Source organism: Musa acuminata, chromosome BXJ2-5, assembly GCF_036884655.1.
Source record: "Musa acuminata AAA Group cultivar baxijiao chromosome BXJ2-5, Cavendish_Baxijiao_AAA, whole genome shotgun sequence".
NCBI lineage: Eukaryota > Viridiplantae > Streptophyta > Magnoliopsida > Zingiberales > Musaceae > Musa > Musa acuminata.
The window spans coordinates 3,917,303-3,939,556 of record NC_088342.1 but is presented as its reverse complement, the minus strand read 5'-3'; the positions used below and the strand labels follow the sequence as shown (position 1 = coordinate 3,939,556).

Here is a 22,254-nt window from a genome sequence, read left to right as displayed (position 1 = left end):
ATTTTGATCAAAGTAGTTTAGGTTGTGATTAAGTTAGTTTTTGGTGTAACTATACTAACTCAATTAGAGGCTCATTGGTCCTAAACCAGGGTTGATTTGGGCATATTGGAAGACTCATTCAGTGACCTACAGTTGGGTCAGGCAATGACACTATCAGCCCAAGCAGTGGAATCATCTATGAGTTGGAACATATAAAGTGTATGTTTTCCGGAAGATTTCTAGAAGATCCAATGGTGGTATCACCCAGATGTAGTCTCCCATACATGACATGATGATGGTATCGCCCAAACAGGGCAGTGGTACAGTCAGTGCACAAGGTGGCAAGCGGTGGTACCGTCGAATACAGGCGGTGGTACCGCTATTACCCTGAAAACCTAGGGATTTAAAATTTTGAAGTCATTTGAGGTCTATAAATACCTCACTATTTCTTACTTGGATAGTAAGAAAAAAGATAGAAAGGCAAAATAATTCTTAAGAAAAAAAGAGTTGAAATCTCTCTTTAAGTTATTGAGTTCTCTCCTAAGCTTATGAAAATGAAAAAGAGTTGTGACAAGGATAGTTGATGTTTAGCCATTAAAAGAAGATCGTTAGTGAAAGCAAGTAGCCTCGACGGAAGAGGAATCAGGAGTGGATATAGATCGTGATAATTAAACCACTATAAATTTGGTTTGTATTTTTCTTTATGATTTTTATTCTTATTACAAACTGATTTACTTACACACTCCTTTTATGCACATTTTAAGTTAAATGTATTTTCGATATGGGTTTGATCATACAAATATGTAGATATGCATATATGCGGGTAAGAGGAGAGTGGATATGTGATATTATTGAAATATTATATATCTTCTCTTATCTCTCGTTAGTTACGTGAACCGGTAAATAAAATATTATAAATCATTTCTCATCTTCTTTTTGTCTCTAATCTATCACTCATAGTGATCCTATGAAGGTTATGAAGAGAGAAGAATATAAGTCTAGTTCTCGTTGCAGATCGATATCGCTATAGCTTTTGACTCTGGTAACGATGCCTCTAAAGATCAAATAATTTTTTTCTAAATAACATTGCACATTGTAAATTTAGATATATTGCTATCTGATTTCATATTTTTAAGATTACAATTTTTCACATAATAATAACATAAAGATAATTTTTATGCTAATATCGCATAGGTATAAATTGAGATTTAAAAAAAAATTAAGTTTAGTTTGACTTAATTAGCTAGTTTGATTTAATTAGCTTTGGAAAAATTAAGTCTAATTTGAAAAATTATCCTATTGACTCGAGCATTAGCATTAAGTCTAGTTTTTAAAAAATTAGCTAGTAACCACAAGGAAGACTCCATTCCTAGGCACGATAACTCTTATTTTTTATTATTTTATTATTAATTTGAGTATTTTTTATCCATAAAATTTATTATTGATGATTGAGTTAGTGCCTTGATTAGTTGGTAGTATATCCTACTTGAGCAACTTAAACAGCCATTTAAATATGGTTCCTCGTTTTCGAATCAATCCCAATCTCATTCTATTTCACAATTCATTAAATGAAGTAGACATCATTTTCAACTTTATTTCTGAAATCAGATAATTGCGCAAGACACATTAGTACAATTATCATCATAATATTTCTGAAATCAGATAATTGCACAAGACACATTAGTACAATTATCATCAGTATCATTGTTCATTTTTATCATATCTAAATTAGGACCATATTATTTTTTTAATAAAATCTCTTTTACAATGAGATAAAAAAAAATTTGAATCCCAATATTATTTTCCCTCAAGCATTCTTAACTTTTAGATTCTTGATACTATTTTCAACCCAAACTATTTTCCCTCAGGATGACATTAATAGATAGATGATTTCTAGGATTTGTAGCATGTGCTAAGGTCCTATATTTCTTTAGAAGGAAATAATATTGGAATTTAAAGATGTGAATATTGAATGCTACCATGTTTTAATTGTAATTTGACAGTTAAAATGGTATCAATACCATGACCCTTAGAGTATTTTATATTTTTGATATATTTAAAATTTCAACTATCAATTGATAAATGGGAGGGAAATATATGCTAGACAAAATCCACTATTTCCAAGCTTGCAAGAACATATATATGCTGCCAGGGGCAAATACTACATAGTTGTACTATTCAGTGATTGATCACATGACATAAAGGATTGTGGAATCCAACAGTATCCTACAGGATCACTGACATCTTTATAAACTTGTGACAGTGTATGCCTACTTTGCTGTGCTTCAAGACTCAAGTTGCAAGAGAAGCAATGAACAATGGTCTTCTCTTTTCCCCATCTCCGTGGTTAGGAAATCTAACACTGCAGTAGTACGATCGACAACAGCACATACAGCATTTGAGGTGATCAGGTGCACCCAAAGTTTCAGTGTCCGAGGGGTGCATGACCTGTTCATCACCTCTAAATTCAAGATTCTCTGCTGGTATATACAGCTCCAATGTGTTGCAGACAATCCGATAACAGGTGCTTCACCAATCATCACCAGTCTTTTGCAGATCCATGTGAGCTACTTCTTTAGCTTGTTTATTGCTCGATGTGGGCTCTGCAATAAATTTGGGCTGGTAAGTGTCACAACATAATGAATATAACACATGTTTCTGTATCAATCGAGTCCGAAAGTGCCAACAGCAGTTATTGTTCATATCACAAAGCAAATGACCAACCACCTAAATTCGAGTTCTATGGAGGACACTTACATGCACCTAATCTTCACCCATGTCAATGCAGAATAGGATGAGGGAGATGAGAGAGAACGGTGCACGACCTAATAAAAAATTGCTCCTGGAATACACCTATTATCTTTGCTGGTTTTCTGCGGCTCAATCTCATCTAAAGTTTAAATCACCTGAAATCACTGGAATAAAACACAGTATTCAGATTATGAGTTCTCTGAATCTGCCCATCCAAGAAATTCTCATGTTTCTTCATCTTGTCATCAAGTCGGGGACAAAAACAAAAAGAGTAGGACCGGAGATTTTGCATACAGAGAAGAACAGCAAAACCTAGCAATGCCAATGGTAAACAAGCTAATCATGATACTAGATTACGCAACAATGTCTGATGTACTTGGATATTAGAAATGACACTGCATCCACATGCAAACTCTACCCTTGTTATATATCTCAATGTAAACAAGGAAATTTCATTTACGCTTTACAAGTCAGTAATTACCGTGACCAAGCATTGCAATTTCTAATGCATCTTGAAAACAAACAAGCAGCTTCTAAAAGCATGAGCTTATCAAGAACCTTGAGGAAAAGCTGAATCAAGCTCGTGCCAACAACTAATTACATGCGGGCAAAATACTGCCAAGGAGGATCACAAAGAGATCCCCACTCCAAGCTTTCAAAATCTTCCAAAATTGTGTAGTCTAAGCATCTCCTCTAATAATTTAAATATACTGAACGAGTAATCCATTGCATACCGATCAGTCTCTCCAAGTGCTTATGATATTTCTATATTTATTGGATAGGAAGAGAAAGAAGTTAAAAATCGAAGGAAATCTCAATCATCAACAATGAAAGAATATAGCAGAAATTCGATACAAGATTAAATTGATTTGACACTTCTTATATCTATGAAAAAATATTTTTTTATTATGTAAAAAAACAATTAATTTCTCTTGAGTTAATTAGACTCAATTCTCTTTGAATCCACTAGAGATGACCCGTGGAAGCTTCTCTCGATCCTCTTTGAATCCACTAAAGAATAAGAGCACCTCGAGTATCTTTTTCTACATGCCAAACTTATAGTATATTTATACTCATAAAATTTAATTTTTTATTTAGATTTCTAATCTAAATCTTAATCCCATTTCAAATTCAACTGATAAGCCCATCAATTGATCTCACCCACATCTCGATTCTTTAATCGTGACAGGCCACGCGGTTAGATGTGGGTAGTCGCGCATGGGCCGGTGGTGCCCCTTGTCAGCTGACGTGACCTGACACGCTACTTCCGAAGCCGACAATTATATATCCACAGTTATATATCTCAAAAACACTACTAAACCAACATTTGCTGATGGCAATCTTCCTAGTCTAACTAAAAATAATAATCTAAATTAACAGTCAATGTCCAAATCACCATTTTTTTTATTGTTAAGATCAAAAAGAAGAAAATAATTTAAGAAAAGAAAAAACGATTTTGAGAGGCTCTCAATTTCAGAAGGTGGAGTTTGCATATAAGTATTGGCTTGTTTTAAGTTTGTTGCAAAAAGAACGGGCAATTCTGTTTTTTTTAACGGAAATATTCTGGAATTTCTTTAATACTTGGAAACATGTAAGAGATAGTGGTAAATAATGCTATTCTTACTCTGAAAACAGAAAAAACAAACAGAGTAGCCAAAGAAAACATTTTTTGCAGAGAAATATGAAAGTGTTAAGTGATTGAGAGATGGAGAGAGGCGTTACGTTACGGGGTTGAATCAAGGCAGGTAGAGAGCGGGGTCGGCGTCTTCCCAGTGGCCGTGGCTCCAGTACGCCGACGCGGGGTCGACAGCGGTGGCGAGATCGAAGAACGCCGGGTCTACCGACGCACCGGGCCAGTCCATCCCGGCGATCGCACACCCGGCGCCGGAGCCCGCCCCGCGTGGGTCGATCGCGACCGCCTGATTCGTGAACCCCGTCTGTGCGCTGATCTCCTCCGCAGCTTTCGACTGTGGCGGGAGCGGAACGGGTGGTGAATCGGGAAATCTGTTGAATCCCAGGATCGCCGGCGTTGAAGCGAGCGACATCTGGCTCGGGAAGCTCCCCGCTGCGGCGGTGGATGTATCCGGGAAGATATCCGCTGCCTGGACCAGTGGAACCTCCATCGTCGTCGCTGAATCGAAGGAAGGGGCCGGATCGGGGTTAGGGTCAGGAGGAGGGGTCAGGAGGGCCGAATTGGGGAAGGGGGTGGTGGACGTGGGCACATCGGCGGTTGCGAGAGTGGAGCAGCCGCTGCCACTGCCACTGCCACTGCCGCTGCTGGATCGAGGGGCGGCAGAGAGACGGCGGGGTGGGTCCTTACGCTCGGAGCCACCGGAGGGCTTAGACATGGAGGATCGCTTGGACTTGCGGCATCCGCCGCCGACCGGAACGTTGCGGAGGACGCCGCCTTTGGTCCAGTAGCGGCGGCAGGACTTGCAGAAGTGGCGGGGCTGGGCGAGGTTGTAGTTGTTGTAGTAGCAGAATTTGGTGTTGGTGGAGTCACAGCGGGGGCACTTGACGGGAAGCTGCGGCTGCGCCGGCGGCAGAGGAGGGTAGTCCCTGACGCGCCCTGCTCCTCCTCCTCCTCCTCCTCCGCCGGGGATCGCCCCAAAGTCTTGCATTCCGGTGGCTTCTGAAGGTTCCGGAAGCTTCAGAGGTACGGATGCCCGTCGGTAGATGCGAGAGAGAGAGAGAGGTAAGAGAACTTGGGTGACTCTTCTCTTCAAATTCTGCTTGCACTCTCGTTCAGAACTCTATTGGTGTTTGATGCATGAGCCACATAAGTAGCCAATTGGAAATATCTTCTGCTGGTCTCCGTTGCACAATGCCCATTTTACCCCCCATCATGTAGAACAGTGGAATAGACCTCCTCTAGAGTCCTATTTGATGATCCACCAAACCCAATATGATGCACAACGATCGTCCTTATGCCGACACCTATCAATCACAGGTTTACATCATGCTGAAGGTCAAAGGATGAGTCAGTCAGTCAATAAAATAAACGTTGATATGTACGGGACTGGACTTGAAGGATGGCCGTGTAACACATAGATGTACAATTTATAACCATGACTTATCATAATCGCTACAGGTTAATGTGTTGTTCATGTGACACTAATTTGTTGTCACTAGATATTGGGATAAACCAGTCAATCTACATTACATAGATGTCTAATTTATGACCATGACTACTTATCTATCGTATCGCTATAGGTTAATATGTTGTTCATGTGACACTAATTTGTTGTCACTAGATATTGGTGTAGGAGAGCCAGGGATAAACTAGTCAATCTACATTCCGGGAAGTGGAGGCGAGTACACTCCAACCTATCTTTCTTGAATCGTGTCCTCCCTAGAGAGAGAGAGAGGGGGAGGGACGGCCCACCAGCCTTCACGCCGACGACGGAGAGGCGTAGGTACGTCCGTGGTGCAGGCTCGCCCGGTCGGATGGCGACGCTGGGGCGGGGGAGGTACGGCCAAGCTCGGGTGGCTGCCCCACCGCCAAATCCTACTGTCGGCCACCCAGCTACTGGCAGAGGCCAATGGTTTCGTGTCGCCGCCCCACTCTGTTGGTCCTCCACCGGCCGGGCTTACCTAACGGCCTCCCATTGGGCGCCGAGCCAATGATTGCGCCGCGCCCAGCGAGTGTTGAGGTCCGCTACCTTCTCGTACGCTCCCCTCTGACACGGCGTACGTTGGACGAAGGGGCTACACCATACTGCCTCCTCCCCCCACCCTCCATGTGACCCCTCCTCCACTCTCGCTTCACTGCGGCCATCGTTGGGTGAATCCTCTTTACCCCCTCTTTGAAGGCAGAGCTCTCTCTCTCTCTCTCTCTCTCTCTCTCTCTCTCTCTCTCTCTCTCTGGGTGAATCCTCTTTGCCCCCTCTTTGATTATATATATGGTGCACAAAGACAGCCTTGGATTTTTTAACATGCTAAAACCTATGGATAATAAACAAGTGTACCACAACAAAATACATATCGTGATCCATGTCTACGAAGACGACGAGTGGTGGCACTGTGCTACATGCATTGGGTTGATGATCATGCACATATCCTGGTTTATTCATCGTAAATGAATAATATTATCGTTTTATCGAGATTCATAAAAAGATAATATATATAAATTGAAGAATAAAAAGTTAAAACGAATAAAATATATTGTGAAACCGAAATGTTAGTTCACCAACCTATGAAGATAGAAGGTGGTCAGTGAATTTTATTCAAAGTGAGCTGAACTGATATCGATGTCAGAGAGAGGGCAGGGAATGAGATGTGATTGCTTAATTTCCTGGAGGTGTGTGTGGTCGGAGGTCAGGGATGAGCTTTTGGCATTCAATGGATGTGGCTCCCAACGTTGTGTCAGTCACTATGCTAGATGTGATCAGCCTCGATACTGTATGGATGTGTGCTGAGAAAACCCCATGTAGCTCTAATGACACATTTGTAGGTTTGTGATACAAGTCATGATCCATGGACTCAATTCTCCTGACAAAAATTATATGGGTTAGCAGCACGCACAGTAGCGAGGCAGCGTTCAGCGTTAGACTGGGATGACATTGACGGGTCTTCTTCTTCTTCTTCTTCTTCTTCTTCTTCTTCTTCTTCTTCTTCTTCTTCTTCTTCTTCTTCTTCTTCTTCTTCGTCGTCGAGGTACTTTTGACGAGGAGTCTTAGCTGATGATCTAACATAGTAACTCACAATCATAGATTATTTTAGGGGGGACTGGAGGCCATGCACCATCCTGCACACCCTGATGCAGACACATCCCTTGGATAAAGGGAACATAACTTGTACCATCATGGATGGAGGCAGGAAGTGTGCAGCTGGGGGGGGGTGGGGAGTGAGAAGGAGTAGGGTTTGCCATGTAACCAAGCTTTCCCCATGGGCTCCATCTCTTGGGCGAATCACATGATGCCCTGCCCACCACCCTCTCCCCATCATCAACGCACATCATTTTCCAAGGCAGTGTGGTCACTTTGATATCCAACTGTTTCCCCACACCTTAACTCCTCCTCCTCCTCCTCCTTCTCCTTCCCCAACTCATTCTGCTTACAGCAAACAGGCCTACATTAATCACACGTAGCCAACCACTAGCTCTATGTGAGAGAGACTTTTGGGTGGACCTACAAATTCAAATGCACTAACAATTTAATTCATATTTTAAATATAAATTTATTTTAAATCATATCTCATCTAAATACCATAATGAAAATACTTAAATGCTGGTGATAACTCGTGATAGCATTAGTATTTTAGCATTTGCGAGATGTGAATCTATTTTTCTTTTTAATTCTAAAATTTTAAATTTATCAAAATGACTTAGTGATAAATCAACATGATCTATATTTTATATAAGATGAATTTTTTTTTATTTATTTACTTTTAAAAACTATTACTTTTTTATTTAAATAAATATGTTTTTAATTTTTATAAGATTACATACATAATATATATATATATATATATATATTACTTATTAATTTAAATAAAAAAATATTTTTTAAATAAATATTAAAAAAATTAAAATGATAAATTTATCATAAAATATTCAATGGACTTTTGAAATATAATTTTCTCAAATGATGCTTACTTTAATTACATATTTAAATTGTAGTTTTCATCTATTACTTATCAAATATAAAATTAAGAAATTTTATACTTATATAGTTATTTTAAATTTTTTTTCCTTTAATTATATTATATTATATATATATATATATATATATATATATATATATATATATATATATATATATATATATATATATATCCAAACAGAGCCTTTTAACTCGAACCACTCTTGTGTGCCCTCATTGTGCAGAAAGCACAGCGAGGTGTGATCCTCATCAGCCATAATAATGCAGGATGGTCGTGCGAGGTTCACAGGCAAAATATAGGTCGAGGGAGTTGTGAGCGTGGCAAGCAACTGCATGATCCAAAGGAAGGGTTACATCCGAGTCACATTGTTGGATGGGTCACCATCATGCGTTTCCATGTTTTCCTGTCAACCCATCATGATAACTTGTGTGCTGTCTTCCTCACCGTCTGGGTGGGCCCACTTTGAAATCAAGTGGATCTGCAGTGGCGTTCCTGCAGGGACCATGAAAACAATTCCATTGAGATTGCAGACTTAGCTTATTAGAAGAAGCTATTCTACTTGGACCATCTTTATTTTGGTGTCAACTCAACTGGCTGCTTCACAAAACTGCTTGCCTTGCCTTTCTCCCGGTCACATCAATCTGAGGTTTGAAGATGGATTTTGTATTTATATATATATATATATATTGGAAATAAGAAAATTATTTCAATGACTCTATCTGTGTCTTCTTATTTGTATCACCATTGTCGTCTGAGGTGCAAGCGGTGGGTTTTAGATTCTCATTAACAGAATCTAATTGTGTCGGCAGAGAAACCCTTTACTGGGGAGTTTTAGATTCTCATTAAGAGGCCATGTCAAGTTGTTTATATGCCAATTCATTTACAGTGCTGCTATGTTTTGCTGTAGTTCTGATCAAATGCATCTCATACACACCATCAGATTTCGGTACTCTTTATTAGTCTCGTATAAAAAATAAATAAATAAGATTATAATTAACTCGTATATTATTATTATTAATTTTAATTTAAATATTTTGATAAAAATGATTTAAATTTAATAAAATTGAGAAATAAATTAGATCCGAACGGTGACATGGCATTAAGCAAGATTTTTGGAATCCTTTGACGTGATTCTTCACACGATGTTCAAAGTGTTTCACTGGCGAGGGATGAAAGGGACAAGTCTGTCTCTTCCACCTTCACCACCATCGCCAGAGCCTTTTAATGCCTGATGGTGATGAGACTTGTGTCAACTGCTGCTCAGAAACAGGAAATATTTTGTTTGACATCATCATTATTTACAGGAGTTCGTGAATGCATCTCGACCTGCGCTCTGCTGGCATGACCTACAGGAGTTTGTGATGCTCCTTTCTCTTTCCCTGCATCGACCAGGAAGCTTATCAGCGGTAATATATACATACAAAGAAAAGCATAAATGGATCACAGATATTGTATAGGTTTCTTCAGTCCAGTTGGGATCAATGAGCATTATTCCACATATAATGCAAGAAATTAATCGAAGAGTTGGGAGCAACCATTAATACAATAATGTTCCAATTAATTAGACCATAAATGACAAACAGCAGAGGACACACAGGAAACTGGACACCCAAACACACTCATCATGGAATGCAAATGTGCAGTAACATCAGCAACTAAATCTTCCCTACCTACCAAAGACCTTGAGTTACTAAATCTTAATTCTTAGTTCTAACATGAGACTAAATCCAAATTCGATATTTATAATTTAAACTTAGGTTTTGCTGAAATATTATAGAACTTTTTTTGGTTAAGCATCTAATTTTGATATTAGTTTAAATTGTTTGCTGACAAGAAAAGTGAGTATAGTGATCCCAGGAGGTGCTTCTAATATCTGCTAAATATCATATGATTTATGTTAAGGAATGGAGGAGTTGATTGGACATGTCATCTTACTGTGATGACTGACTCTCCATGGCAGACACAATAGATTAAAATCTTCTGTTTGATGGACTCCTGTGATGAACTCCAACAACTTAATGAGGTTCTACTCTTGAGAGATTAATGTTCTCTGTCAATTACCTAACAATCCTCCATTTAAGTGCACATCAAATTAAACCCATTAATCGAAGGGGAACATCTTTGATGAAGTGCACAACAACACAACACATTTGCTCCTGCACTGTAAAACCATTGAGACCTTTACCTCACACTGTATACAAACACCACAATTATCTCCCAACCTTTTCATCAAATTAATTTAGTTAGTTTCTGAGAGGTCATCAGAACAACATAACGCACACACAACCATCATAACATCACTCGGGATTAATTACCTCTTTGGAAGACGTGACTTGTGAGTCAACGACGAGAGAGAGAGAGAGAGAGAGAGATGCGGGGGCTGTCGACCTCTGCGGCTGAAGATTTTGGTTTTAGGGAGAGAAGACGAGCGGAAGAAGAAGAAGAAGAAGAAGAAGAAGAAAACAAAATGCCACACATCAATCACCAGCTGCTAAATTCCTAAGATTTTGCTGGTCTTCCAACCGAACACTGAGACTGAGAGAATCGCTGTGTAGTTTTGCTGACTTGCGAATAATCTTTCGGCATTGGGTGTCGCTACCAAAACTTCTGCTGGAGGACATGGGGAAAGTGACATAAAAGCTCCCTGAATGGGGATGTAAAAGCTCTTCTTTTCTCTCCATTATCTAATCAAATCCAAAACATGAGATCCTCAAATTAGTGTAGTCCATCCATTACCGATATAGTTCCAAGTTTGCCGCAGAAGTTTGCTCAGGATGAGTTCATCGTAGAAGATGTGAAGTCGTCCAACGTTGTGTTTGTGAAAATGTCAGATGGATGCTAAGATACGTATGATTCATACAACGAGGAAAGATATCCTCATATACAATATAAATTGCGTGTCACAAGACACCACGAATCTTTCCACAACTGAGTGTCATCTTCATCTCCCACCTTGTGTGCGGGTTCATGGAGCTTTGGTACTAAGGATTCTTCATCTAATCCGACATGATCGTGACTCATCACTTGCATATGTATAGTTGAAGCTTATGACCTCATGACGCTTACCGGACATGAGGAGAGAAGCAGATGTCTGAGATTGCAGATAGAGTTGATCACTAGAAATTACCCAGAATGATTGTTCTTATGATGAGTACCACAAAGACCAACTATGGCGACCTCATCTATAGCAAAGGCAGCTCAACACAAATGATTTCTGCACAGAGAGAGAGAGAGAGAGAGAGAGAGAGAGAGAGAGAGAGAGAGAGAGAGAGAGAGAGAGAGCCAGTGGTTCTTTCGACGTTTAACCTCTCCTAAAACATCCCCTTCCTTGGATAAAGGCACCCCATGAGAGCAATGGTGTGTCCCAGCCGGTATGTGAGCACTTCTATCCTCAGCTTTGAGCCATATCCACAAATTGCATGCTCCGATCCCATGATGCTATGGCCATGGCTACACCATGACATCAACATGCTCCTACTATCATTCTGTGGTGAAATGCCTGTCATTGTTAGCCAACCAGCACATAGTTTAATGGTAACAGCAGCAGGTGGCTGTGATATTATCAGAGGGTCCAGCATTTGCATATCACTGTTTGATGGTGATCAGACGACCATAATGGAGATGCTCCTCTGCGCGAAACACATGCATGTATGCATCGAGCAGGATGGTGAGCTCATGGGATGCATGCACTATAAATCGACTCACTCAACCTTCAAGCTTTCATCCTCCTTCCCTCTTCTTCTGATGCAGAACACTGTAACCATGCATCCCGGGGAGATTGCCGGCATCTGCTACCTTTCACCTTCGAGTTCAGCTTCTCTCCGAGCCCATTACAGCATGTCACAGAACAACATTACCTCCTCCCAGTTCAGCAGTCTCTTCGGGCCATACATCGCACAACAATTCCAGACCGAGCCAACCATGCAAGGCTTCGGTGCGGTCGGCCACCAACTGAGCGCAGCAGAAGAGAGGAGGAAGAGAAGGATGATATCGAATAGGGAGTCGGCGCGGCGGTCGCGGATGAGAAAGCAGAAGCGCCTGAGCGAGTTGTGGTCGCAGGTCATCCATCTGCGGTCGGCCAACTGCCATCTGCTAGATGAGCTAAACCGTGTGAGGAGAGAGCGTGTTCAGATCATCCATGAGAACGACCGGCTGAGAGTCGAAGAAACTGAGCTCCACAAGAGACTTGGGAATCTAATCCCGGAGTTCGCTTGTGCTCCACGGCGCGCAAACCAGTCTCAATTTCATGGGAGCTGAACCAGTGAACCGACAGACAGCTGCCTGCGTCCGCAGAGGGAGATGCTTCTTTTTCCTCTGCTTTCCTCATTCTTCTCGTTTCAGCTTTCTGTGACATGCAGAACATTAGTTTCTTGCCATACAATTCCACCTAATTTTAGCTGCATGCTGAGATCTAAATAAAGATGTCAAATTCTGCTTGACAAACTTCCGTAGACTAATCCATTCAATTAGCGTAAATCAGAAGGAGGCAGCTCGATCAACAAAGAAACAGAATGAAGCGGCTTCATGAACAAGGAGCTGACTTTGTTTCTGAGAACAGAGGACATGTGGTGGGTCTAAGTGGATTGCTCTTATTAGAGAGATCATCTCTCTATATGTCCTGTGAAAAGGTCCACTCAAATGGGCAACACTGTTCTCCGACGCCAACTTTTCCGAGGCACGAATGCTTGGCCTGTAAAGGTTGAGTTCAATTGGCTTGTCTGTGCTGTTCCAGGCGACATCCTGCAGTTTGTGTCCATGGATTGTCTCTATGAATGCAAAACATTCTTCCATATCCCAGTCTGGTGGTTTGATAAGGAGGGAGGAAACGTGAGTCTGACTTGTGTCTTAATAAGAACTGTTCATCCACATAAATTAGGTAATCGTGATGGAATAAGATTTGTTAGGTAAATATATTCATCCTCAATGATCTTTTATCTTCTTCAAATATGACATATAATCTTCTTCAAATATGACATATCTTCTTCAGCAGATAGAAGACAACCACCACCACATAACTGACCTCTGCTGGCAGAAGAAGACCACAATACATCATCAATAAGCTTACAGTTCTTGTCAGACTGACTGTCTGCAAGCATGGCTGGCAGTGATATTTAAGCCCATTTAATGAACACCCCTTCAAGACTGGAAGGAAGTCATATATAATATGCAACTGCATGTTGGAAAATTATGTTTGGTTTTCTACATGCAAATTAGGCAAATAAATCTTAAAATAGTCAAACAGCTTTGGAAAAGATAAAGCAAGTACAGAGAAATTATTTCCATCAAATGCTGTAGTCAAAAGAGTGATCACCAGCAGAATCCAAGACAAATTATAGCTCAAAATGATCCTGTCTTATTCTTAACTGAAATAACCCAATCATTTTCATCTTTATCTTCTATTTTTCGAGTATAAATCTGGTCTTTTTCCCCTTGTATCAACCATCTTCCTCCTCATTCTCACCTGCCAACTAAGTCTTCACCGCCATTACTACTATATGTTTCATGGCCTGCACCAGCATCGTCTTTTCCATGCAATTAAACATCCTCAGCGTCTACCACCAATCACCATCCTTTTGCTTCCTTCTCTATCTCTTGGAATGAGCAAAGAAGTTATTATAGCAGACCAAAACGTACAAACCTATTCGAGAATAAGAACAGCTACCACCAGCATCAACTCAGATAGATACATGTTATCATGATCACGATGAATTCTTCCGGCGTCATTATCATCCTACTTCAGGTTTGATCATGATGAATTAGTGACGAGATTTTGCACAACACCTATACGCCCGACCATGCCATTTAGACGATGTTCTGTTTTTGTCGTGGAAAAGTCAACGCTTTAATGGCGGCTGCTGGAGAATTCACCCGTAGCGTTTAAACGACGGTGACAGCTGCTTCCTTCCTTTCCTGACAAGAAACAGCGAAGTCATAAGTAATAAGATAGACTGGAGATATTATCGTCATCATCATCATCATCATCATCATCATCATCCAGCAGCTACGTGAGGAACGTGGAGTAATGCCTTGACATACGCTCTCCTTGTAGAGATGTATGTATACATGGTATCTAAAGGGGATAGATCTTAAATTCCTGATAGATCTCGCCAACTAAGCTGTTGCAGTCTATAAATAAGTCCTTGTACGTCTTCCTTTACTCAGCTTCCGACCTATCGGCCTCCACCATGGGAACAAAGCTCTGCGGAACCACTTCACTAAGACCCGCTCTCCTCTCCATTATGCTTGCGGTGCTCCTTCCGTTCTCTTCCTGTCACGAAGAGAAGGCCATAGACAAGCTTGAAAGCGTCGAGAGGCTCGTCTTAACGACGGTGGCGGGGCCGGAGAGCCTCGCCTTCGACCGGCGTGGCGAAGGTCCCTACACCGGCGTCTCCGGCGGCAGGATCCTGAAATGGCAAGGCAAAGGCCGCGGCTGGACTGGGTTCGCCGTCAATGCTGGAAACAGGTGATCGCCTCCATGCCTTTGGGCACATGCCTGCTCGTGACCTACTGTGACATGTTGCGTTCATCATCTTCTCGTTGGCAGGAAGGAGTGCTGCGACACTTCTGATGTTTCGCTGGAGAGCATGTGCGGGAGGCCCTTAGGGCTGCAGTTCCACAAGGCGACCGGAGTTCTCTACGTCGCCGACGCCTACTTCGGCCTGCTGGCCGTCGGACCAAAGGGAGGAGCAGCGCGGCGGCTGGCCGCGAGCGCCGACGGAGGGCGGTTCAACTTCACCAATGGGGTGGACGTGGACCAGGGGACGGGGGAGGTGTACTTCACTGACAGCAGCACGCGGTACCAGCGGCCGTAAGTACAGCCTAGCAGCGCTCGCTCGACCTCCATTCGCAGATGTGTTGTATTGCTCTATTCCAGTTCAGCAACTTGGTTGCACGGTCCAAAGAAGTCGAATGGATGTGTAGCTTATATGGAAACCATTACTCCGAGTCTCTGATCGCCATTAATTTCCTTTCTTCTCTTCATCACTCCATGTCTCGAACCGTTAAGGAATGGTGGCTTTCGTGCAGGGACTACATACTGTCTGTCATTACAGGAGACTCCACCGGAAGACTGATGAAGTATGATCCAAGAACAAGGAAGGTGACAGTGTTGAGGCGTGGCCTCCCCTTCCCTAACGGAGTCGCTTTAAGTGGCGATGGAAGCTTCCTCCTGTTCGCGGAGACCGGAAGTTGCAGGGTCCTCAAGCACTGGCTACGCGGTCCGAGGACGGGAGCCATGGAAGTCTTCGCGGAGCTCCCGGGCTACCCCGACAACATCAGGAGGACTGCAAGGGGGGAGTATTGGATAGCCCTCAACCGCGAAAAGATCAACTTGAACGACGGCGGCGGCGTTACTGAAGACGAGAAGGCCACCGAGGGGAAAGCAGCGGCGACGGAGCACCCGGTGGCCGTGAGATTGAGCGGAGAGGGGAATGTGTTGGAGGTGCTGTTGGATGGAGGGGAATTGGCCTCCGTGAGTGAAGTGGCCGAAGAAAATGGAGCCATTTGGATCGGTTCAGTGGACTTGCCATATGTCGAGGTTTACAAGCTCTAGCTTTCACTCAACCCATGCAGGCAGATGGAGTTGTTGTTGCGACTTTTGTCGGTCAGGTTGGAATGTGGCAGCCGAATCACTGTTCATGTACGATGATGGTTTATTTTCATTAAAATCTATGTTTCTTATGTGGAGAATGTCCAACATAGGAGAGAGAGAAAGAGAGAGAGAGAGAGAGAGAGAGAGAGAGAGAGAGAGAGGTTGCTAAAGATGAAACAACATAGTAAGAATAGCTGCAAGAAACAAAGGGAAAGCAGTGTTGAAGGAGCTCCAAAAATGTATTGTTTTTGAGTAATTAAAGAGTACCAATATGAAGTCCAATATCATCTAATTTGCTTGGAGAAGAAATTACACTGTTGAAACACAAATGCAACAGATGCTCCTATCAAAGTGCGTCTAGGCTGCTTCACATCTACAGATTCTGTGAGACCTCTTAGTACAACAAAACTCCCCAACTTCATTTGACTTATATCTAGCACATTATTTCGGATCAAATACAAGCTCTTAACAAATTTTTCTCTAGGGAGATCTGAAAGCCTGACCGGCATACCGGACGTCTCCAAGCTCCTCTTCGATGCGGAAAAGCTGGGTAGCAAAAGTTTGTCCAAGTTAGGGATGTAAAACATAATATGGACCATGATCTTGGCTTTTGTTACTAGTTATCGTAATAGGCTAACACTAGCCGATAAACTTCCTCCTTAAACAACTGCATCAACATACAGGTTTCTCTAAATGAGTTAGCTCGAAGGCAAAGATACATTTCGTAAGCAAGTTTGTTCCAGTTTATCTGTTTAATCCATGAAATCACACCAAAATTAAATACTAAATTGCATTGACTACTTCATTTCATGAAGCTAATGCACATTTAAACAGCAATTAGAAAGAGCAAGGATGTTTGACTACTGCAGATGGTCAATCAAAATTATTCGAGATGCTTTCACTAATTTAAAAAGAGAAGTCAATCCATGCGGTGACCTCTACAAATAAAATTTGTATGCATCCATATAGATCCTAATAAATATCATATTGATGTATCTCAAAATGGGATGTAAGATGCAGAATAATAAAATATGAACAAATAAGCCAAAATTGTAGCTTATGGTTGCATCAGTTAGGTTCACACTCCTTACTAGCCCTGGTGCAAATCCTGCATTTTAACTCTTAGTTGTGGGTGGAATTGCCCCAACCACGTTACTGAACTAGTATCAATAGTAGTAGAATGGGATCTAGTCCAGAAACAGATCACTTGGTTCATGCAGAAACAACAAGATCATATTTGATACCATGCCTAGATGTCATGGGTAGAAGGGCCACGATGATTTATGTTCAGGCAAAGTGTCCATAATGATTTATGCTCGAGCAAGGAACTGAAAGGTTAAGTAAAACTTATTACAATAATAGGATTATGATAGTTATGGTCATGACCATAATCATCATTCCATGACTGTTGTATCATCAACAAAAAAGTTGAATAAAGAAGTCCAGAAGGATTTAATAATATTTTGTGACCAGTGTTCAAATGAGATCAACCCCCAAGTCTTGTGCAAATTTTTGTTCAAATAAATTAAGGCAAAGGAACCAAAAGATTAGTTGGTAGGCAGAAAAATATTAATTCTTTGCTCAGTTTCAAGTTCAATAAAGTTTAAGAGTTGAAGAGCACTACTCTGGAATTCGCCTGTAAATGGTAAAAAGAAAAAGTGGAGGAAAAAATTAAGAGCCTTCTTTAGGAGGCAAATTTCATTTCAATGGCACAGTAACCAGATGTGAAAGAAATAGCCCAATCTTTGATATCTGAGAAATACTTCATAGTTTTCAATCTGAGAAAGAAATAACGTCTTTCTTGTGTTTGGCATATTATGATTCAAATGAGCTGTAGAAACCATAGCCTTGAGATCATCGTAAGGAAATGAGCTTTCGATTAAGTAGCAACAAAAGAAAACTGAGGGAAGTAGAAAACCAGGATATAATTGAACGAAAGAATGACAAGCCTCTTGATACCTGATTATATTTGGCTAGGCGCTCACTTCGACAAGGTGCCCCTGTTTTGATCTGTATAAATCATACAACAGTTACTCATCTATCCACCCAAACATGCCAACAACACTAATGAGAAAAAATGCACAGCGACAAGATTTCATGCCTGTCCACTGGCCAGCCCAACAGACAAATCTGCAATAAAATTGTCTTCTGTCTCACCACTGCGATGGCTAACCATTAGCCCCCAGCCAGCAGCTTTTGAATCCAGAGCAGCTTTAATGGATTCAGTAACAGTGCCAATCTGGTTAACCTACAACAGTCACAAAGGCATTATTTTTCAACATTAAGAAAATATTATGAAATATAATCTATCATTTAAGCATAATTTCTGTCTTTTAAAGGGCAATATAAATCATGAGGAACACCAATGATTGAAATATCGTACCGTACTGGAGTTTCGACGTTCGCTCGGTACGGTACGATACGATACTATATACCGAGCGATATATCGTTCGATATATATATATATATATATATATATATATATATATATATATATATATATAATTCGACGACGTCGCATCGCCTCGGCGACATCATGTTTTCCTCCTCCCACGCAGGGCGACGTTGCCTCGTTTATATATATATATATATATATATATATATATAATTCGACGACGTCGCATCACCTCGGCGGCGTCATGTTTTTCTTCTCCCACGTAGGACGACGTCGCCTCATATATATATATATATATATATATATATATATATATTCCGTCCCGTCCGGTAACGAGCGATCCATGTACCGGTCAACTGACAGACCAGTACGTACCGCCCGGTACGGGCGGTATTATTCGAAACTGCATACCTTGAGGAACACAATCATTTATTGTGCAAGAATTTGAAACAATATTATGAAATATCACTAGGTTCCTTTGTTTCCATGAGACCATTTCTTTTTTAATGTCTGCTGCATCATAGAAGTACCCGTTGCCAATGACTTTAACCTTGAGCTTAACCTACAATATTCACAAAGGCATTATTTTACAACATCAATAGAACAGTCTATTATATTAAGCAGCAAGCACAATGGCTGTCTTTTACAGCCCAATACACTTCATGACATATGAGACTGTTTCCATGAGAACCTTTCTTTTCTGAATGTCTTTTGTGCCATACGAGACTGTCCATCCCTAATGATTTGAACATTGAACGATGAGACAAGAGTATATAAACAAGTATCTAATAACATAGGGCTTCAATTAAATATGGCAATAAGTCTTATCCAACTAACAGATGCTGAGATGAACCATTCAAATGGAAATGAATGAGCATAAGCTGCTTGTTCACAGGATAAATTGTCCACTCTAGTGATATTTACCAAAAAAACTTATGTATTGGTATGCTTATTCACTGGTATAAAAGGATATTACACTTCCAGACATCACCTTTGTTGCATCCCAGAAAATGAGAACAGTAGAGAAAGGAACACAAGGGTAAGGTTGCTCCTTTGCTATCTTGGGAGACCAAGGTCCGAGTCATGAAAATAGACATCTATATTTAGGAGTAAAGTTGCGTATATTGCCCCTCTCCAAACCCCGCATTGGCATGGGCCTAGTGCATTGAGTACGTCTTTTTTTTAGAAAAAGGAATATTTATAATGAGTAACACTATTTTTGGAGTATTAAGTGAGTGTAAGCTAAAAGATGCTACTTCTGTAAAATCACTTTGGAACAAGCATTAGCATAGTTAAGTTATTATAGTCCTATCTGAAAATAGCATTAGTCTAAGCTTCACTGCCATAGATTGATATAAAAATATGTAACTTACTTTTAATAGCAAACCATTGCATGCCTTCTTCTGAATAGCCTTGGCAATTCTCTTTGGATTTGTGACCAACAAATCATCCCCAACAAGTTGTATATCAACTGAAGACAGTAGTGATGCCCACGAGGACCAATCATCTTGGTCAAAGGGATCTTCAATGGACACAATAGGGAAGTCTCTAACAAATTCTCTATATAATTCACAAAGGCTTTGAGCAGTGTAAACGTAAGCTCCATCATTTGGTTGCTTCTTAAAATTTAGATCATATCTGCCATCCAAGAAAAACTCAGACGCAGCGACATCCATCCCAATCTCGATCTGCACTTCAAAGTATTAAAGAAACAAGACTAAGTATATAAAAAAAGGAAAAGCCCAAGAACCAGAATATAAATGACAACAAAACCTGAATGTATCCACCTTTCCTGTATAACCAGCCTTTTCAATAGCATCCATAAGCAAGACCAGCCCTTCCTTATTGTCTTGAACATTTGGAGCAAAGCCACCTTCATCTCCCACATTACATGCATCTTGCCCATATTTTGCCTTGATTATACCCTTAAGAGTGTGATACACTGACATAACGAAAAAATAATAGTAACGTTCAGTTGCCTTACAATGTAACACGAAGAAATGTCACAAACATATAAAAGATATAAAAACTGAGTAAAAGAAACAGTTAGTTGCTTCATTTTGAACACTGCCCCTGCTAAATAATGATACGCATAAAGAAGGCAATAGGAGATTTTTCCTCTTGCAACAAAAAGGAGAAAATTGATCACCTTCACTGCCCATACGGAGAGCCTCTGCAAATGAAGAAGCACCCACAGGCAATATCATGAACTCTTGCATCGCCAGATTATTGCCGGCATGGCTGCCCCCATTAATCACATTGAAAGCAGGAACTGGCATAATGAGCTCCTTCGTTCCTGATAGTTCCTGGATATGCTTGTACAAAGGAATCCCTTTTGCTCCGGCACCAGCCCGGCAAACACTAAGAGAGACTCCAAGGATGGCATTGGCACCTAATTTCGACTTATTAGGTGTTCCATCAACATCGAGCATAATTGCATCCACATCAGCTTGATTTCTGTCAAGGTCAAGAATGAGAGATGCTACATCAAATAAACTCAAACAATCTTTTTTCCTTCCACAGAGACGGCAAACAATGCATGGATGAAGAAATTTGTAAAAGATCAGTCCATTAGTTCCGTCTTTTTAAGTCATTTCCTCAATGAACCCTTTTTTTCTTCTTTTTGAGGAATATTAATCCAAAAATTGATAATATGTCAGACTAAATTGTTTCCATTTGTCTTCTAGCGAGCAGACTAACCTGACATCGACACCGACGAGTTTTGGCCCGAGTATCTCATTGATGTTCCTGACGGCTTGGAGCACTCCCTTGCCGCCGAATACCTTCTTGTCGCCGTCCCTCAGCTCTAGGGCCTCGTAGATCCCGGTGGAGGCGCCGCTGGGGACGGCGGAGCGGAAGAGGCCGCCGTCGGTGACGAGGTCGACCTCGACGGTGGGGTTTCCCCTGCTGTCGACGATCTGGCGGGCCCTGATCGACCTGACGGCGGACTCCCGGGAGGCCGTGGCGGCTGCCGTCGGAGGTTGGGTGACGGCGGAGCCCCGGATCGCGAGGCGACGAACAGACCTGGGGCGGCGAGAGGCGGAATGCAGGGAGGGACTGGGAAAATAGAGGGTTGCGGAGTTTCGGAGGAGGTTGGATTGGGCGAGAGCCATGTCGAGGGGTCGAGTTCTCGTCAGTGATGAGGCTGAGGGGATCAAGAGAGGTTGGAGTAATAGAGGGACGTTCGTGTCTCGAAGCGTCCGTCAATGGCAGATCGAACCAGGTGGGGTGGGTAATGGGAGAGGATCCGCCCCAAGTCCAGTTTCACTCACCATTCGTAATTCTCGGGCATCGGCCGTACACCGATACAGGACCGACCGATCTAAAGTGGGTCCGACCATGTAGATGGACCGGATCCGCGCAACAAATCTAGATCCGAGAGAGAATAGTTGGCGAACTGCATGCGTGCCAATGCCATCGCGTTTGTTTGGTAGTTTACGTGGGAAATCAGAAATGGACGAGTGGGGACTCACCAACGAGATCGACGGTGGTGATGGTCCATTTGAGATAGATAATGGGAGTAGGATCCATCCCCTTGACACATTATTCCTACCGATGTACTTATTCCATTGTAATGTCGTGCACAAAATAACACACTAAATCATACAAATCTGGCATCCTGTGCACTTGGCAACAAATCATGTGCAAAATGCAACTTCAAATGACAAGATAAGCATATACTGTTCTTTTCACCTTAAGCATCAATAAGAGGCTTCATAGTCACTACTCTGAGACATAACTATTACAACATGCAGGGCAGAAAATAAATAGAAATGCAAAGTAATGTATTATAAGCTATAGGTCTTGCAGTTTTACCTAAAGAGAGTATGGCATAATGCTCCAAATGCTGCTGTTTTAGTACCATCAGATACTTTAAGCATCCTATGCAGTATGCCCTAAGCAGACTGCAAAATGGTAGATTACATGAGATCTA

General features: G+C 41.4%; 4 protein-coding genes across 7 annotated transcripts; 2 read left to right on the top strand and 2 right to left on the bottom strand.

The window, feature by feature from the left end:
* Positions 1–2,075: 2,075 nt before the first annotated feature.
* Positions 2,076–6,466, bottom strand: LOC103984002 (dof zinc finger protein 4-like). Of its 3 annotated transcripts, none has more exons than XR_001977892.2 (3): positions 4,453–6,466; positions 2,737–2,894; positions 2,076–2,582 (listed from the first exon to the last, which is right to left on the bottom strand). XR_001977892.2 is itself a non-coding variant. In XM_009401390.3 (2 exons), the coding sequence occupies exon 1, from the start codon at positions 5,349–5,351 to the stop codon at positions 4,467–4,469; it is 885 nt and encodes a 294-aa protein (XP_009399665.2). In that variant the 5' UTR covers positions 5,352–6,463; the 3' UTR covers positions 2,076–2,582; positions 4,453–4,466. The 3 variants fall into 3 exon arrangements, 1 of the variants encoding a protein (XP_009399665.2); XR_010486801.1 differs by having other exon boundaries at positions 2,805–2,894; XM_009401390.3 differs by lacking the exon at positions 2,737–2,894 and having other exon boundaries at positions 4,453–6,463.
* Positions 6,467–12,054: 5,588 nt separating this feature from the next.
* Positions 12,055–13,258, top strand: LOC103984352 (basic leucine zipper 43-like). The gene has a single exon (XM_009401839.3). The coding sequence runs from the start codon at positions 12,079–12,081 to the stop codon at positions 12,589–12,591; it is 513 nt and encodes a 170-aa protein (XP_009400114.2). The 5' UTR covers positions 12,055–12,078; the 3' UTR covers positions 12,592–13,258.
* Positions 13,259–14,513: 1,255 nt separating this feature from the next.
* On the top strand, positions 14,514–16,014 carry LOC103984351 (protein STRICTOSIDINE SYNTHASE-LIKE 10-like). The gene is made up of 3 exons (XM_009401838.3): positions 14,514–14,797; positions 14,879–15,142; positions 15,361–16,014. The coding sequence occupies exons 1-3, from the start codon at positions 14,520–14,522 to the stop codon at positions 15,884–15,886; spliced, it is 1,068 nt and encodes a 355-aa protein (XP_009400113.2). The 5' UTR covers positions 14,514–14,519; the 3' UTR covers positions 15,887–16,014.
* A 183-nt stretch (positions 16,015–16,197) lies between these two features.
* On the bottom strand, positions 16,198–22,142 carry LOC103984001 (enolase 1, chloroplastic). Of its 2 annotated transcripts, XM_009401389.3 has the most exons (7): positions 21,021–22,142; positions 20,470–20,777; positions 20,108–20,262; positions 19,694–20,008; positions 18,027–18,173; positions 17,885–17,935; positions 16,198–16,471 (listed from the first exon to the last, which is right to left on the bottom strand). In XM_009401389.3, the coding sequence occupies exons 1-7, from the start codon at positions 21,431–21,433 to the stop codon at positions 16,406–16,408; spliced, it is 1,455 nt and encodes a 484-aa protein (XP_009399664.2). In that variant the 5' UTR covers positions 21,434–22,142; the 3' UTR covers positions 16,198–16,405. The 2 variants fall into 2 exon arrangements, with proteins under 2 accessions (XP_009399664.2, XP_064964160.1); XM_065108088.1 differs by lacking the exons at positions 16,198–16,471; positions 17,885–17,935; positions 18,027–18,173 and adding an exon at positions 18,585–18,882 and having other exon boundaries at positions 21,021–21,564.
* Positions 22,143–22,254: the final 112 nt, after the last annotated feature.